A 17,854-nucleotide genomic window follows, 5' to 3' on the forward strand; every position below is an offset into this window, starting at 1 on the left:
CATTTCCTTGGCATCACAGTCAGCATGGTGCCTTGTGGCAGCAATCTACTAACTAGTCTGCTTTGTAGCCTCTGGACTGGAACATCCGGGTCAGTTTCCTGCAGTCATCAGGAAGGTGGTCAGATATGGCCTTGATTTTGTCCCATAGGAACAGCTGGTGCCCTCATATCTGGAGACTTGAAAGCTGAGTATCGAGGACATGTAGACACAGACTCCTATACTGTCGAGGCACTGGCCCTTCCAGTCTACAGTGTTCCCATTGTAATCAGCCCTGCAGAGACTCAACAATGGCTGAGTTGGGCCATGGATGCCTCAAGAGGAATGAGATGTCTCTTTCTTTTTATTAAAGAAATGTATTAATTTAAATTTATTAAAATTGGTAGCATCAGAGATTCAGGGCATCAGAGATCGCCATCAGTGTCTCCCTGTTGGTACCAAGTCCTCATAGAGGCACTGGTGGGATGGATGTAGCTGGCAGCTGCTGGATCTTTGTCAATATCGGTAAACCTAGATGCCCTCTCAAGAGTGTTAGGATACTCTGAAACCCTTCAGGATTAACAAGAGGCTGGTGATGAGTTGACTGCACAGTTCCATTCCAGCAGTGCCTCTCTGATTCTAGCAGCAGGTTTCACAAGTAAAGAGTGAAAACAACATTCATGGAGAGATGGGTAAAAAGGAGACTGAGCAGAGAGTTGAGGAGGAGAATGTGGGAGAAAGGCAATAAACACTGAAAAACTGCTCAAGTTGAGGAGAAAAGCACTTTCTGACCTAGGCATGTAGTGGAAAAGGAAGTGGGGAATGGACAGGGCCCCTCCCCTGGATGCAGGGTACAGAAAGAGGAGCTCCCACCCAAACGAATGCTTAGCTGTAGAATCTTCCCAACAAGAGGGCCCATGCAGGCACAGAGCACGTGCACGATGCACAGAGTCTATGAAGAAGGATCCCAGTGCTCATGAAGATGCCAAGAAAATAAGATGCCAAATTAGCTCCCAGTTACCCACCAAAAGTTACCCACCACTGGTAAAGAATGAAGAGAACTGTTTTCAAAGTAACACTCTGAGACAGCCTGCGGACAAAGTCAGTGTCTCTAAACAATCTTTTCCCTGGTTTGGCAATCTTGATCTCAAAAGGCCAAGCCTCACAACAGCTTCTCCTTCTGGATCTCTGGTGGAGGACTGTCAACATGGAAGCCCAACACCGAAACAGCTAGTCACATTACAAGGTGCGACCCAAGTTAAACAAGGAGATGGAGTAGGACAACATGCTGGGCATCTCCCTGCCTAGAACAGGCAGAGAGCAACAACAAGGATGAGAAGCAAACAATGCATGAGGACAGAAAAGGTAGACATTTTCAGGAAAATAAAAGAGGAGTTAACTTTATGATTAGACCCACATTCAGGAACACCAAGCAATACACACCAGATTTTTAAATTTAAATCTGAATTGCCTTTAGATTGGAATTCTTACATGGTGGCATACAAGATAAAACACACACTACAAAACCATGACATTAAATTAAAAAGCATTTACAAATAAAACCAAGAACCCAAAATACGATTATGAAAAGGCCAACAAGAACAGTTGGGTGTTTAGAGCTTTACAGAAAGCTTGCAAAGAAGTCACCCAGCAAACCTACAATGAAAACACATTCTAGAGGTGACTATCAAAAAGGCCTTTCTTTATACTCATCAACTTAATCTTCTTTGGCAATGGGTGAAGAGGATCCCTGTTGGGTGTTCATGCACACGAAAGACAGTGTGTGAATCCACTCTAGACTCTGCCTGTATTGTGGCATGGGTCTTGTAGCCATCTGGCCAAACAAAGGCCTCCCAACACTGGCTTAAGGCTCTAAAGATGAAAAGCAGCTCTTTAAGTCTGTCTCGGAAGCATTCTGGCAACCAGAGATATTGGCATATTTTCCAGGGCCAGTGGGGCCCCACTGCCTCGGATGAGAACAGGGAGGCCTGAGAAATGAAATCTATGGGCAGAGATGGCAGAGGAAGAGAAGTTTATCTCAAGGCCGCTGTCTCCAGATATTCAAGCAGGGTCTGGAAGTGCCAGGAGGGGACATAGGAGAGGAGCCAAAAGAACCTGGCCTGACCCTTGACCCCATGGCATTGCTTCAGGAAAGCAATGCTAGACAGCTAGAGGCTTGTGTAGCTCTAGGAGGCTTGCCCATCTCTACAGGGGCACACACGGAGGGGTAGGTTACTGAAGAGGGACTTGGAAACAGTCCCTAGTTTGGGTTTGGTGAACCATCCGGTGCATGCTCAGAGACCTTCCCTTGTTGCCCAATACCTTACCAAATGTACACTGGAAATAAACTGTATTTGCCAAAGAACTCTCTGTTGTTTGAGAGATACTTCTGAGTAGGGAATCCGATTCCTGACAGCACCTGGCACTGTATCAACATCACATCAGCCAACTGCAGCCCACCCCCCAACATCTGAGCAACCTTATTCTGCACCAGATGAAGTTTCTGAGCCATCTTTAAAGGCAGCTTCCCACAGTACATGCTGCAGTAGTCTGGCCTGTATGTCTACAGAGCATGGATACCTGAAGCAGGACCCCCTTCCCCCCAGAGGACTGCAGCTAGCAAACCAGCCTAAAACTCAAGGCCACTACAACTACTTGAGTGTCCCCAGTTAGTGGAGTGCTAAAGAACTCTACAGTGGTGCAGAAAACCCGGGTCAGACAAGAGGGTTTGTGAAAACTCTTTCACTTATGTGCACACCTCTTTATCCAAAGGGCTTCCATGCCCACAGGAATGCTGCCTCACCATGGGATGGATAGCAGATGTGCTGAAAAGGCAGATGTTCTCAGTTCCTACTTTGGCTCAGTCTTCTATCACCTCTATCACCTTCCTGCTGAAGGTGAAGTACAAGATCTATCACCTTCCTGCTGAAGGTGAAGTACAAGCTGAAGGAGCAGGATGGCAGCATAAGGTTGATAGGCAAAAGGGACTCAGGGTTCATCTAACTGAATGAGTTCAAATCACCAGGGCCTCCACCTGAGAGTCATAAAGAAGCTGGTAAAACTCTCAGAACCACTGTCTATTCCCATTGAGAAATCAGGGAGGGCAGGGGAATGGCCAGATGACTTGTGAAGGACAATATTGCCCCTATCTTTAAGAAAGAAGAACCTGGAACAACAAATCCTGCCAGACTAATCTGAATTCATTTTTTGATTGAGTAACCTCCCTGAAGGACTGTGGAAATGCTGTGAACATAATCCATCTTGAATTCAGCAAAGCCATTGTCAAAGTGCCCCATGATCTCCTGGTTAGCAACCTAGCTAACAGTGGGTTACGTGAAATGACAATCAGGTGGATTCACAGTTGGCTATAGAATCAGACTCAAAGAACTCTCCTCAATGGCATCTTCTCAAACTGGGGAGAGGTAACAAGTGGGGTACTGCAGGGTTCAGTACTGGGCCCAATGCTCTTCAACATTTTTATTAAGGACTTAGATGAAAAGGTGCAATGAATAGTGATCAGTTTTTCAAATGACACAAAACTGAGTGGGATAGCTAATACCCTGGAAGACAGAAACAAGATCTAACATGCTCTTGAAAGACTGGAGCATCACGCTGAGAACAACAGAAAGAAATTCAGTAGGGACAAATGCCAAGTTCTACACCTAGGAAAAAGAAACCAAATGCATTGTTACAAGATGGAGAATACTTGGCTCAACAATACTGCATGTGAGAAGGATCCTGGAATTGTTGTAGATCACAAGTTGAATAAGAGTCAACGGTGTGATGTGGCTACAAAAAGGGCAGATGCTATCTTGGGCTGCATTAATAGAAGCATTACTTCCAAATCATGTGAAGTACTAGTTCCCCTTTCTGCAGCCCTGGTTAGGCCTCATCTGGAGTACTGTGTCCAGTTTCTTGTTCTCTCTCTCTCTGTCTTTGAAACCTGTCCAGTCTAAGCTTAGAACCATCATTTCCCAGCCACCTATGATCCATTCCATTACCTTGATGTGAGGGGACTGCATTTTCTGGTACATGTCCAGGGAGTAATGATGAAGCCACATTTCAACAAAGACCTAGGAAAGGAAGGACTTGATCATCTGGCTGAGAAGGACATCCTGGGGGTAATCCTTGTTCTTAGGATTCTGGACTGAACCACTGGGGACATTCTTGAATCAGTTAGAACAAGTTCCAGAGAGCAGTTGCACAGGTTAGGTACTCCTGCATGATTTCATTTTTCCAAGTGGGCACCCACAGAGTTTGGGATGTTGGTGCAGGGGCTGGCAAGGTGAGGGAAGGGAAGGCCCCACCAGCCTTCTTAATTCCTTCAGCCCCTTGTAACAGGTTATCACCATGGGTTTGCACCAGAGTGCAGGAGGACTGATCATTCTTTGAAAGGTGTACCTTCCTCAGCTGTGGAAGCTGAACAATAAATATCCTTCTGTTGTGAAGTCCTCCATTCCGCTGACCGAAATCAACCCACAAGATGCAGCCCTGCATTGGCACAGCATCTAATGCATCTGACCCCTCCCCCCGAAGCTCCCTACCAGAGGCTCACCTGAAGTAAAGTTTCTGATCTCCAGATTTCTTGTGAAGCAGGGTCAGCATTCACTGAAGTTTGGTGAGCAACATGCCTTTTCAGAAGGCTTGTGGGATGCATCCCATATGAGGTGAAAGGCACTGCTGGAGATCTTGAGGAAGGGAAAAGACATAGGCCAAATGAGATCAAAAAAGGATAATCAAAACACCACTATGGGAACACTGCCTGCAAATTCAAGGCCACAGTGCAGCTGTAGAGAGTGAGGAGCTACTATTGTGAACCTGAAGACAGAAGGCCCCAAGCAGGAACTGGTGTGCATGCATGTGCATGCAGACAGCAATGTCTTGATACAAGGGACAGCAGGCCTGTCAATTGGAAACTTCAGTTTTGCTCCTGAAGTGCCCGTGCCCTTTTCAAATGCTCAGATTAAAGATGCAGCAGCCTAAAGTAAACTCTACATAAAATGCTGATTGTCACCCAATGAGAGACGCTTCCACTGAGGAACTGTATGATTTTTAATAAATTGACTGTTTTTCCAGCCAGCAAAAACAATACTTCTGAAGCAGAAAGCATTTCTATTTTTTAGATAATGAAGATGACCTCCTGCTGGCTTGAAGAAGCTTCAGTGGCTGCTCCAGGCTGCCTGCTTTTGCCAATGAAGCCAACAACCCATCTGGTCACTATCATGAAACTGGGCTTTCACCTGGCTTGTCAGCAAGGTCAAATGCCAATTGGAACTGACAAATGTCTTGGGTAAAAGGTGCTTTTCCTATATTGTCAGCCAGGAGACCAAAACATCATGATCTTGCAATCTGGAAGAGCAAAACCAGCACTCACCGGGGAGCAGGTGAAGGGATAGCACCTCCAGGATCTGAGGCAGAGGGCAGAAGGACATTGCCTTCTGTGGGCAGAAACCACTTTAAGTACCTATCCACTAGGACGAAGTATGCACTGTTGGACATGCTGACATGGCAGGTTGCGGGGATGTTCTGAAACACAGACACACCCAGAGTACAGACAGTGTACAATCCTTCAAACAACGACCCAAAGCCAGAGCCCTCCACACTGACTTCCCACACCAACAGCATGCTCCTCCCCAGCCTGTAGGGAATGTCTCTAATCCTGCTGCCCACTATGGTCAAGGCTCAGTAGTGAGGCTGGCGAGGACATGCTCACAATCATGATGCACCAATCAGCCCTCAGCAAACCTTGCTTTCACCCCATCGTGCCAGGGTCAGGAATAGCATGTAAGTTTGGGGTTAACGCAGTAAGCACATATTAGTATCAAGCCCAGTCAGGCAGAGTGTTTCAAGCTCTTCAAAAAGGTCTTTCCACCAAATGCCTGGATGGAGCAGGCAGAACCATCACTGTGAGAGCCACAAGATTCAGCAGCTTCTCATGTTGCAAACAAGAGGTGAGGCACTGAACAAAGAGACAAGCTCACTGGTATTTACCCTCTGCATAATAAGGCTCAATGCAAAATAGAACATGTAATATTCATATGGATCTGAGGAAGCAGGGTCAAGGAAACAGACCAACTGTGAACAAAACGCAGTAGCAGTGCTTTAAATCGGCATTTTATTTTGCTTTTATTTTTCCCCTAAAATATTTTTCTCCTAAGGCTAGCCTTTAAAACAGGCACAGCAAGTAGAAACCCAGTAAATGTGATAAAAACAGAAATGTAAAACTCTAAGGGAGAAAACCAAGACAGCCAATGTCTATTGGGGTACCTCTAACCCAAAAACAAAGTTCAAGGTTTGCTGGCTGCATCCAGAACCATCACGTCCCACTCCTACAAGACCAGGAAAGCATCCTGGAGAGGAATCATCTCCTTGTCCCCCATGCACTGGAAACATAGATGGAGAGCCTCTGGCACATGCACTAATTCTGCCTGCCTAATGGCCTCAGCTAAGGTTCCTCACTGAAGCCTTCAGAACTAGCAGGAAGAGGTATCTCCACCATTATTACTTATACCATATCAGAGATTACAGTGAACAGCAGTCTGGGTGCTTTGTCAGCTTCCTTCAAGGAAGGCCATGCTGTGGCATGGAGGAGCCCTCCACTTGGGGCCTTGGCCAGGGTGCTCGCTGTGTGCCATGCACGGAAGGAGGGCTCTTGCATCCAGTGCCTCAGGCAGGGTGGCTTTGCTTGCCACACATCCCCCGCAAGCTAAAGTATCAGCTGGAGGAGCTGTAGCCTACACATCAACCAGGGAGCGATGAGGTCAGTGTATGTGAACCCAGCCACCAACATCTGAATCACTCCGATTCTGGAACCAATCAACAAGTGACCTGGCTCTTTTGGAACAGTCTGCTGACAGAACTCCATCTGTACCAAGCTGTTCTGACAACAGCAACACTCTAGGTATGTTCAGCTGCTGCTGGGTTTAAAGACCTATTGCATGCCTGGCGAGAAGGAAGACTCGAGAGAGAGAGAGACAGAGAAGGAAGCCTTTGCTCACCCAGAGAACTGTGCTGGTTCCAGGCATTATGGCAGGCTCCCCACAGCCACAGACTGTTTGATGCTCTGCTTGGGGCCAAATGGCTAGCTTGATCAGAGCAGCCTGTCCTCATGACAAGCCTATCCCTAGTTCACCTATACAAAGAGACGCTATCCTGTAATCACTGTCCAAAGGATACTCAGGGCCAAGTTCAAACTCAGGCCTCCAGCGGGAGAGAACTGGACTTTGTTGTGGTATAAAGAACACTCTGGCAAAATCCGTTCTTGTATTGAGGCTTTCACTGGGCCCTGAAAACGAAGGAACAATGCAGTTCCACATACATCATTATACAAAAAAGAAGTATGTGAAGACAGAAATAGCATTACGTTGTACAAATGCAGTTATTTGAACCCTGTGAAGCGAAAGAACCACCAAACCATGCAGGAGAGCAAGAGCGAGGGTACATACATGCTTGGCTGTGTGGGGCAAACTCTCCTGCCTAAACTGGCCTTGGCGCCAGCACAGAATCTGCATCCCACAGAGGTTGAAATTTTTTTTTTTTAGGTTGAAATTTTTAGTTAAATAAAAACATACTACAAAGGTACAAAAAGGCCCAAAAATTGCAAGATTACAAAAATAGAAAGTACCCCATCCGTTATTTACATGGTTTCAAAATGCCAAATGTACACACATTTACAAGATTCCCAGGCTTTACAAATCAAATGTACAAAAAGAACTTTGTATAGACTTCTCCTGATAGGTTCATGCCATGTGTCTGAGCAACATGTATGAGTGATTTACAGACATTACGTTGTCGGGGCATGCGCCCCACTCAACCACGGCCATAATTTCCTCCACCGACTGGGCGGCATCCTCCCTTTTTCCTCGCGGCTCAACCAAAAAATCTTCTCTTGGACAAATTTGACTGAGCCGGCCACGTCAGCCACCTTTTGTGTCTTTATCTCTCTGTGGCGTTGGAGGGACAGCGCCAACAGAACGTACAGATTTATCAGCCTAATTGTGGACCACGGCACAGTCCAGTACGTCTTGGGAGCCGTGGTCTCTCTCCACCGCCGCTTCTTGAGGGGAGAAAAGGGCTCAAGGCCACAAACACAAGCAAGGCAGCACCGGGCAGAACACCAATGCTTCTCGGCCACTGGCACAGGACTGTGGAGGGAAGCCCAGGCCAGGCTATGATCTTGCCCTCCCCAGATTATGTCTTTCAAGCAGCCCCTTCTCTGCATTGGCAGGGGGCATTTGGTTTACCATCAGCCCCTTCCCTGATTCAGATTAACCATTTCCAGAGGACTCTTCAAACTGCTCAGGAACAATTCCCCAAAGGGAGCAAAGGACTCCAGCCGGGGAGGGAGGCATCAGCTCACATTGTCCAACCCCAACATCCTATCCCACACTAGGCCCTGGGTTGCCACCAGTGGCAGGCTGACACGCAGCAGGGCAGCAGGGGCCACTGAAGCACGGTAGGCTGGGGGGAGGGCCCGCCGCCTTTCCGCCTACAGGAGACAGGTGGTTACTTTGCAGAGAAATGTTTTCCTGCACAGCTGATGGGTATGCACAAACACTTTGCCCTTGTCAGGGCTGCCCCATTTTGCTGCCTTACTGGCTCCCACAGGTTATGCACCGTTACTATTAGAAGAAATTATATCACAAACAAGTTGAAATTCCTTTAAAAATGGTTGTTGCTTTTCAATATTGCCATTTACCTCAGAAAGTTCCTACATGATGGGGTGGGGCCCCATTCTCTTTCCCCCAACCACTGATGGTTTGGTGTTTTCACATGCTGACCCCCCCCCCGCCCCATTTTTGAAGAAGAAATGGCTTCCCTGAGGCTAAATCACTGGCAGGGAGAGTTCTGAGCTGCTGCTTTTTGCCCATTTCTTCTGTGATATGGGACCCACTCCACTCACCTTGGCCACGCCGTCTTTGCTTTCAGACACAGAGCCCACCCGAATGTACCCCACAAGTATCTCCAAAACTGAATCCAGCCCTTAAGCTGAAATGGTTCTTTACTGAAATATAAGATCACTGATACTTCCATGTGAAATATTAAGAACTAAAGAGTGTGGAACTGTATCTCTGAGTACAAAATATTGAATATGGTATTTCTATCACTTTATCCCCATGTTATCATATCACTCTCCAGGAACTGACTGGAAGGTATGACACAGGAAAATCGTATCTGTATTCCTCAGCTTGGAGCTTGTAGACCAGCTTCATCATTGGACCTCTGCAAAAAAGTGGCAAGAGAGAAATAGTGAGAAGTTCTTTAGAAGCAGTTGCTGCAAATTACTGGAATGGACAAAAATGAAGCCTACCCAGGATCTAGAAAGTCAAGGGCAACACTGTATTCAGTAGGGTTTGTTCTTCCCTGCAGACAGCGAAGGTTCCACCCAGAAATGATGCCATCCAAGCTGCCAAAAATGCTCTCTACCAGCCAGGGAAAGATGGCATGCAGCTCCTTTAGAGTAAAGAGGGGAAATATTATTAAAAGGGGGGCACACTGTTTGATCAAAAGATTGCCCAAAGCTTTCAAGCATACAAGATATGGCCCACCCTAAAACCTTTTATTTACTTATTTATAAAAGTTATTACCTACTTTTATTTTCACTAATACCCAAACAGGTTACAGTACTAAAACTCAACCATATATTCGACCAACAGAAGAAGTAAAACTGGGAGATTACATAAATAGGTAACCATCTACAAAACACAGCAATACCAATTCAATCAAAGACTGAACAAACAAATTGGGTCTCCCAGCTAAACCATGAGGTTGTAAGACTCCATGGCACTGTGTTTCAAGGGGGTGGGGGGTGCTGTACATATTAGTGCCTAGGCAGTTCCATAAGGGCGGAGGTACTCTGGGAATCTGGGTCCTAAACTGTGGGTGAGGAAGAGATAGAGATGCCCATTCTGCAGGGGGCAACACTCTGCCTCATAGCAGACAGGAGAGCAAGCAAGCAGCGCTTCACTCCTTCTTTGCCAAAAGAAGCATATGGCCCCAACTGACTGCTCCTGGGTTTGCAGCCTCTGGCTTCCTCCAGCAGCCAGGGAACCACAGGCTACTGGGGGCGTGCATGCCCCCAGGATGCTCGTGGCAGTGGGGTGACCAACCTGGTCACGTAACAGAGAACGAACAGCTACAGGGGGCTTGCTTTGTCCCTCCTTACCAGAAGCAACCCTTGTCAGAACTGTGAAGCCAAGAATGAGACGTCTCCTGCACCACCTCCCTTCTCTTTTTGTGTTGTGTCTTGCAGGTTGCAAGCCTGAAGGCATGGACCTAGAGAAGTCCTCCCTATTCCTTGCTGTTTTTAGTATCTTCAGCTCACTATGAGATTTGCCTTCCTAACTCCACCTTTATGAGTCTGGGCAACTCTTGTCTGTGTTTAATGATCTTATGACACACATCTCACCTCCTTTTGACACTTCTGAACCACCCGGATTTCTTTACATGTATCCCATTTTTTAACAATGTCTTCGGAATTTCGGCTTTCAAAGGCTCCTACCCCTTGGACTCTTTTTTCCTTCAGGATTTCTATACATGACTCGTACCAACCTATAGTTCTCTGAGCTTTCCAAAACTTACTTTTCCAAAGTACAAGGTACACATCCAACTAAATTTGGTTTTCACAGCCCTCTCTATTACAAATGCCAAGATGCCACAGTTACATTTCCTAAACTTCCCACCACTTTGACTTTATTCTGCCATCTCTTGGTCAGAATTAAATACAGTAAAACCTTGGATTGCGAGCATAATTCATTACGGAAACATGCTTGCAATCCAAAGTACTTGTATATCAAAGCAAATTTCCCCATAAGGTTCAATGTAAATAAGGTTAATCCAGTCTGAACTTTTTTTTTAATCAAAAAATTTGAAGCGGGTGCGCTCAGGGGGGCAGGCGCAATCATGGGCGCACTGGGGGGGAGGTGGGCGCGATCACAGGCGTGCTCGGGGAGGAGACAATGCTGTACTCACACCAACAGCAAGAGAGAGGAGAACTGGCGCCCAGCTGTGCCGTGACACCCAGCAGGCAAAGCACGCGTAATACTCATACTGCAAGACATCACTCGTTTATCGAGTTAAAATTTGGAAAAACTTTTTGCTCGTCTTGCAAAACACTTGCAGATCAAGTTACTCGCAATCCAAGGTTTTACTGTACAGGACAACCGATCTCCTTACTCTTTCTTCCACCCTGTAAGAAATCAAGTTGTGAGCAAGACAAGTCTAAAACCTACTGGATTTTCTATTGTTTGCAGAGTTAGACTTCCAGAAGTTATCAAGATGGTCGGAATCACCCACTACTGCTGTTGCTTGTTCCTGTGAAAGTTTTGTCACCTGTTCTAGGAAAATCCCACTCATGCCTCCTGGCTGGCTGGGCAATCTACAGCACGCTCCCACAACAGTATCACTTGTTTCTCCCTCCTTTTACCTGAATGCCTTCCACAGGACTGTACTGGACAGATTCAATGCAACCTCCTTTACCAGAGGTGGCATGTCTGCAGATACCAGCTGCTGAGCAGCTTGGTCGGGTGGAAGTGTTGCACACATCCTGCTTGAGGGATCCTGTGGGCAGCTGGTTTGCCACTGCCTGTCCAAAGTGCTGGGCAAGATGGACCTTTTGTCTGATTCAGCACAGTTTTTCTTATGTTCTTCTGACTTCCATTCCCATAATCAAACTTCCAAACAGTTGCAAACTTTCCTTAACTACAATGCAACCCCCCTTCCTGTTGGATCTATTAAAAAACAAACAAGCAAACTGTACCCTTACCTATACAAGTCTTGGTGATATCAGAATTGGGGATAAAATCAATTTGTTTTTTTAAAGGATTTTAATTTAAGAATTACTTTTAATTTTAAAATTGGATTTTTAAAAATAAAATCTTTTTGAGGAAAAATCTATCTAAAGATAGTTTGCTATTTATAGTCCAAATCATGAAATAAGGGTTCCTTTTTAATTATGCAGTATGAGGTTATGTATTCATGTCATGTCTGATTTTTTGGGTAAATTAATTACATTAATCCATTCACAATGTCATGCTCTTCCAGAGGTTTCCGTAAGATTACTGGGAACTTTTTCTATCTAGAAGGTATTATCACAAATGCTTGGCTTTACAGTTCTCAAAACTGTGAATTTGTGTCTGCAGAGATCACATGCCTCTTCTTCACATCAAAAATGTTACCAAATAAGCATAAAAAAGTTGAGAAAAAGACTTTAATCTCATTTTTCCTTTGCAAATGTATGTACATTGAATCAACCCCTTATCTCTTGAGTGCTAAACTTCAAAAAATTCAACAAACAGAAGAAAGCTATTGGGAGTGGAATAGATCTGCACAAGAAGCTACATGTGTGTGGGGGGGGGGCGGAGAACAGTAAAAGTGAAACCTTTTGAGCAGAATACTCCACAAGCCTTTGGATCTTTCTGTGTTTGTGACCTGAGGTTTATCATATTCTTTCCCTGGAGGAGAAAACCTATAAAGGCAGCAGGCCATAAAAGAGCCCCAGTTTGGGAATATTTTAATGAAGTTCCTCTACCTATGGGTAAGGCAGGCATGCATGCAAATTATGTAGAAAACCATATTTTAAATCTAGTCTTACTGACTAGTGATTTAAATCATATCCACACTGGATACCTATCAGATCACAATTACCACCTTATATTAGACACATTTGGTGGGGCACAAGGGCCCTCACGACGGATGTTTTCAGGCTCTGAACTCCAGGCCAAGGGATGTGAGGAACCTCCCCCTACAACCATTGTCCCACCAGCAGTAGGGCAAAATACTTCTATTCAAGCAGGCCCTTGGGGTGTGTCAGGTTCTGGGGCATGGGCAGCAAGAGTCTTTGCAGACTCCTGCCAGGATCAGGGCAACAGGAGCCAAGACAGATGGAGAAGTCAAGTCAGAGAAGCAAGGTAAAAGTCAGAAAGCAGGAATGCAAAATGAGGATATGCTCATGGCCAAGTCAGAGTTCCAGAATGGGGATGATACATAGTGCAGGGAGTGCAGCCATGATCAGGATGGGGCAAGAGTGGGCACCTAAAGCACCGTGAACCAGGCAGGATCCAAACTGGCAGAGGGTGCAGTGAAGCAAGGAAGGGGCCTGGATCAAGGGAAGGTCAGGCAAGATGTGGGAGCCATAGCTAGCAGGGAAACCAGTGGAAGTCTTATCTAGGTCTTGCTCTTATCTAGCTCTTCCCTCAGGTCTCCCAGCTGACACTCACCAGGCAGCTAGAAGCTTCAGCAGGGTGAACTCAAGTCTGCAATTACCCAGGTGGCTGCTCCTGTTCTGATCACCAGATGAAGCTCCAGAACTGCCCAGATGTTGACTACATGTCAGTGCACTCCTGCAGAAGGGGCTCTTCCACTGCTCTGCACTGCTTATCATCTTTCTTAGGAAGTTTTCAATATATTTGTTGTTATAACTTAATCAAGATTTTGTTTTCAATCTAGATTTTACTTTTAGACATTTTGAGCACCATTCTTTGAAAGAAAGGCAGAATATAAAATAAATAGTCAACACAAGCACCTTGAACTTGGCCTAGCAGTTAACTGGCAGCCCATGCCACTCCTTCAGAACTGGTGTAATATATAAGATGTCCCACTCAGCAGCCTAGCCATGATATTTTGCACTCACTGTAGCTACTAGGCCAACTTCAAAATACAGCTCCATATAAACTGCATTACAATATCACAAACTTGAGTTATCGTGCATGAACCTTTGTAGCCAGACTATCCAGAGCTGGAAAATGGTACTCCTTGCAATGGAAATTATTTGTGCCCCCAGTGACAGTGCCAGACCTACCCAGAGGCCCTGTAACTTACCATCCAGTGCTTTGACTGCCAGGTAGAATACCAGAATGAAAAACCAAAATTGCAGGAGGAAGGTACACCTCAGAGCTATTTATTTCAGCTTACCTGTTTGATCTGGAAAAGTGTCTGCATTTGCATGGGAGCTAGCCCCACATTAACTCGCCAAGTCCAGCTGTAACATGGGATTGCACAGCACACACAGTTTGCCTTATTTTGAAGCTAACTTGAACCCATACATCTTCATCAAATAATGTTAATGCTGTTTCTAAAACAAAACAAGCAAGGAGATACTATAGGCCCGGACAGGTAACAGTCATCCTACCTTAGCAGGATAATCAGCAATGATGGTCACAAGATCATGACACCTCTGGACGAAAGGCTTGTTCAGACAGTCATTCTTTAAGCTAGCCTATTTTTAAACAAAAGGGGAAATATATGCATTTCTACAAGACAAAGCAAAAGAACTTATCTGAGACTTAGAAACAAGGTCTTCCAAAAATAGTATGAGGGACCTAAATATGTTTAAACTTTAAGGAGAAAAGATTGAGGGGGGATATGATAGCAACTGCCCAAGTGCATCAAAGGTTTGTTACACAGAATGAAGCTGGAACCTGTTCTCTTTCATCCCAAACTGTAGAAGAGGAAACAACAAGAGGCTTAAGTTAGATCAAAGATTTTGGTTGATCAGTAAAAGCAGTCAAAAAGACCCAACTGCTAGGAAGATGGTAGATTCTCTTTGTATCAGGAAAGATTCAAGGAAAGGGAGGACAGTCATTTGTCAGGAATGTCTTAAACTGGACTCCTGCACTGAGCATGCATGTTGGACTTAGTGGTCTAACAGTCCCCTTCAATTTTAGGATTCCATGACTCTGGCCAACAATTACTCAGCATTAGCACTGTACTGCCACAGGTCATTGCCATACTGCTAAATAGGCCTTTTCACAAGATAGTCCTGGGTGAGTTGAGAATCAACATTCAGATTTCTGTCATTAGCTTGTGGGTTCATATTTGCAAGCAAAAGTGCTGTGTTGGTGTTTGCCATACATTAGTGCTTCCAGAAACAGTCCATCAAGTAAGTTCACCAAATGCAATCTCTAACTACAGTCAATAAGCACATTGTCGGATATTAAATTTGCTAAAGACAATTCAACATTCCATTTATTGAGAGTGAGCTGTTTCAAAGAAGCATGAAGTCAAGTAGAAAATCGGCTGCTAAAGACACCCACTCTTTACAAAATATCTCATAAAAATCTTTACTTCTTTGTCTATCATCCCTCAAATCAGAAGGTATTTGGGACAAAGTTCTTAACAAACATACCCGGAAATCAAGAGGCAGAGATAAAATAGTAGTTGTCCAAATTCAATCCTGACTCTGCTGCAGTGTTTTAACTACCCAGGCCTAGACTTCAGTGTGACACATATTTTTTGCCCTCTGAACTGGGAGAACATTCTATTGAAGTTTACCTCTCAGCAGACATGTATAGAATTGCACTATAAACCAGTCAGTTTTTTAATCTTAATGACTGTCCTACAAAATGTTGTGCTGTTTGGTGCCTCAAAGCAATAATGAAATTGATGTCAACATTATTTTACAAATAGGAAACCGAGGCCAAGTCAGCTCATTCAGATCAAGTCACAGCCCTCAAATTCACGGCCCAGGCTCACCCAATACAACAACCCATTAAGGGCCGATTTATCTCGAGCTGCTGTACTGCATGTAGGCAACCGTTATAAATATACAATCCATAACTGAAGGCTGCCATGGCTTGTTTGTCATGGCTGCCAGGAATTATTTGAAACAGCTCTGGCGTGGACAGTTATAGGGCTATGGGGGAGGGAGGCTGCAAGGAGTATTTGTATAAGAATTGGCACATTGAGAGCTGGCCCAGGCAGCAAGCTCCATGCTAATTGGCAGATGCAAAAGTTGTATCCCAACAAATATCGAGGGCACCAGCTTGGGCAAGTGAACCTACCTTGACCCGTGTTCTAGAGGAAATGCACTCACCTCCCCCAATACCAAAGGCATACCCAAGGGCGCTACCCCAAGAAGCTTTTGCCTGTCCGGCAAAATCTGCAGCTTTGTTATTGACCTCGGAGAAGAGGGCTGTCTTAAGGAGGAAACGGTAAGATGGCAAATTTGGCACCAGGAGGCCACAGCAGGAAGGTTATCCAAAGATGGAGGACTTTAGCCCTTCCAAGGGTCAGAAAGTGCCTCCGACAAAACGAGGTCAAGGACCCGCCACTTACCAAGAGAAAACTGGGCTGCGGGAAGTGAGAGGCCATCTCGGAGCTTCGCCAAGGGCCGAACGGAGGCGTCATCTCGGCCAGCTGCCAAGAGGTGAAGAGGAGGAAGAGTTTGGAGCACCGCAGCGCCGGGAGCTCAGCCTGACCCGCGCAGCCCGCTTCGAGCGCTGCCCGCGCGCGGCCTCAGAACATGCGCCGCGCCGCAGGCGGCCCTCCGCCTCCGTCCTCGCCGCGGCGACACGGAGGGTGGCGGGAGCCAGGCCACCTCGGAGGCTCGGCGCGAAAGGGTGCCCGGCTGAGCGAGCGGACGCCTCCGACGCGCGCCAGGGGGCCGCGGGCGCGCACCGCTGCCGAGCGCGAGGCGTTGCGCGGCGCCGCAGCAGTAGGCGCGAGAGTGTGACGTCGCCGCCAGTGGGCGCGTCCGAAATGACGTGAGAGGCGCCCCGGGGCGGGGCGGGCTTCTTCACCGCGTCCCGGGCGGCTGGCGCGTCCCAGGGGGTGTGTCCCGCCGTGTCCCTCTCCTTTCTCGGGCGCGCAAAGCGGAGGGAGGCTGGCCTGCCGGCGCGGCTTGGAGCCCGAGCGACCGCCGGCCGAGACACCCGCTTCCGGCCCTCCTCGCCGGCGCCGCCCCGCGAGGCCAGGCTCTTGTGGCGGAGCCGCGGTCTGGTAGTCCCAACCCGCAGAGGATGGCGCGGACGAGCTCGCTTGGCCCCGCGCGGCCCGAGCCTGAAGCAGGTGTTCGCGGCTCCCCCAGGCTGCACCGCGCGGGCCGGCCATCTTTGGCCAGTCGGGCGGGAATTGCAGAGAGCGGCGGGAGGCGTGCGGGAAGTGGTTCTGGGCTCGTGGGCTGCAGCACCGTGAGCACCTCCTGGGCAAGTGGGCTAGGAGAGCGGGTGCAGGTCCCCATGCCCTGTCACAGAGAGGCATGGCTTAGTGAATGCTTCGGAGAAAGCCATGAAAAGTGCGGGCGTTCATAGGGCTTCCTGGGTCTCCAGCAGTAGATGGTGCATCACTCCTAGAAGAACAAGGGACAGGTTCACAGAACTTGCAACACTAGTTTTTACTTGTGGTTTTTGCAAAAGTTGGTCTCATGTCATCCAAACCACTATTTCCACATGGTCTGTTGAGCATTTACAAAACCGCAGGCAGGCTGTGTTCGCACATCACAACAAGCTGTGGCAGACTTACGTGTGAATTCAGCAAGCATGCTGAAGTGTGGCATGTTTGGTTACCTTGAATTTGCTAAAAGTTCAAGGAGCCTTTGATTCATGCCCATTGCCCCACCAGGTAATGGCCTTGAGTGGGTTGCATGTCTGAATATTACAGAAACATATGCGTTTGGGGCATGTTCTGACAGACAGAACTCGTTCAACTCCCCATCACCCATGCTTTTTCACAACTTTTTCTCTGCCCAAACAGCATGTTGAGATGGAAAAAGTCCTACAATGCTGAACCGAAATGGACTTGTAGCCCAAGTTGCCATTTCATACAGAAATTGCAGAACATGCCCCAGAGATCCTGCTGGCAGTGTAACCCGGTCAGACTCACAGAAAAGATGCACTGCTCTTGACTTACATTTTGCCTAGTGACATCCATCCATCCTTTTGTCCAATACCAGAACCCATCTCAATATTATGGATGTGAATGTTTCCCATAAGAGGTAGCCCATGGCATTAGAATGTGAAACAGGTCAACTGCTTCTCTGAGATGACATACAGAAGCAGCAGCAAAAGTAGAATAACTGGAAGAGAGAGCATGGTCAGGCCAAGTCTTACCTTCTTTATGACCTCATCAGGGAACTTTTGTTTAACCTCTCTTGCTCAGCTTT

General features: G+C 46.7%; 1 protein-coding gene across 3 annotated transcripts in view; it reads right to left on the reverse strand.

The window, feature by feature from the left end:
- SMPD4 (sphingomyelin phosphodiesterase 4) overlaps positions 1-16,225 on the reverse strand; it is a 41,024-nt gene extending 24,799 nt beyond the window's left edge. The window contains exons 1-9 of one of the 3 annotated variants that reach the window (XM_044432650.1): positions 16,030-16,225; positions 14,105-14,191; positions 9,287-9,429; positions 9,123-9,198; positions 7,153-7,261; positions 5,968-6,020; positions 5,351-5,502; positions 4,532-4,664; positions 3,978-4,049 (exon numbers count right to left, since the gene is read on the reverse strand). In XM_044432650.1, coding sequence (XP_044288585.1) covers positions 3,978-4,049; positions 4,532-4,664; positions 5,351-5,502; positions 5,968-6,020; positions 7,153-7,261; positions 9,123-9,198; positions 9,287-9,429; positions 14,105-14,191; positions 16,030-16,101 — 897 coding nt within the window. In that variant the 5' untranslated portion in view covers positions 16,102-16,225. The remainder of the gene's footprint in view (positions 1-3,977; positions 4,050-4,531; positions 4,665-5,350; positions 5,503-5,967; positions 6,021-7,152; positions 7,262-9,122; positions 9,199-9,286; positions 9,430-14,104; positions 14,192-16,029) is intronic. The other 2 variants (XM_044432652.1, XM_044432651.1) reach the window with 2 other exon arrangements.
- Between the last annotated feature and the right edge of the window lie 1,629 nt (positions 16,226-17,854).

The sequence above is a fragment of the Varanus komodoensis genome, unplaced genomic scaffold, assembly GCF_004798865.1.
Source record: "Varanus komodoensis strain SLA01 unplaced genomic scaffold, ASM479886v1 scaffold246, whole genome shotgun sequence".
Taxonomy (NCBI): Eukaryota; Metazoa; Chordata; class Lepidosauria; order Squamata; family Varanidae; genus Varanus; species Varanus komodoensis.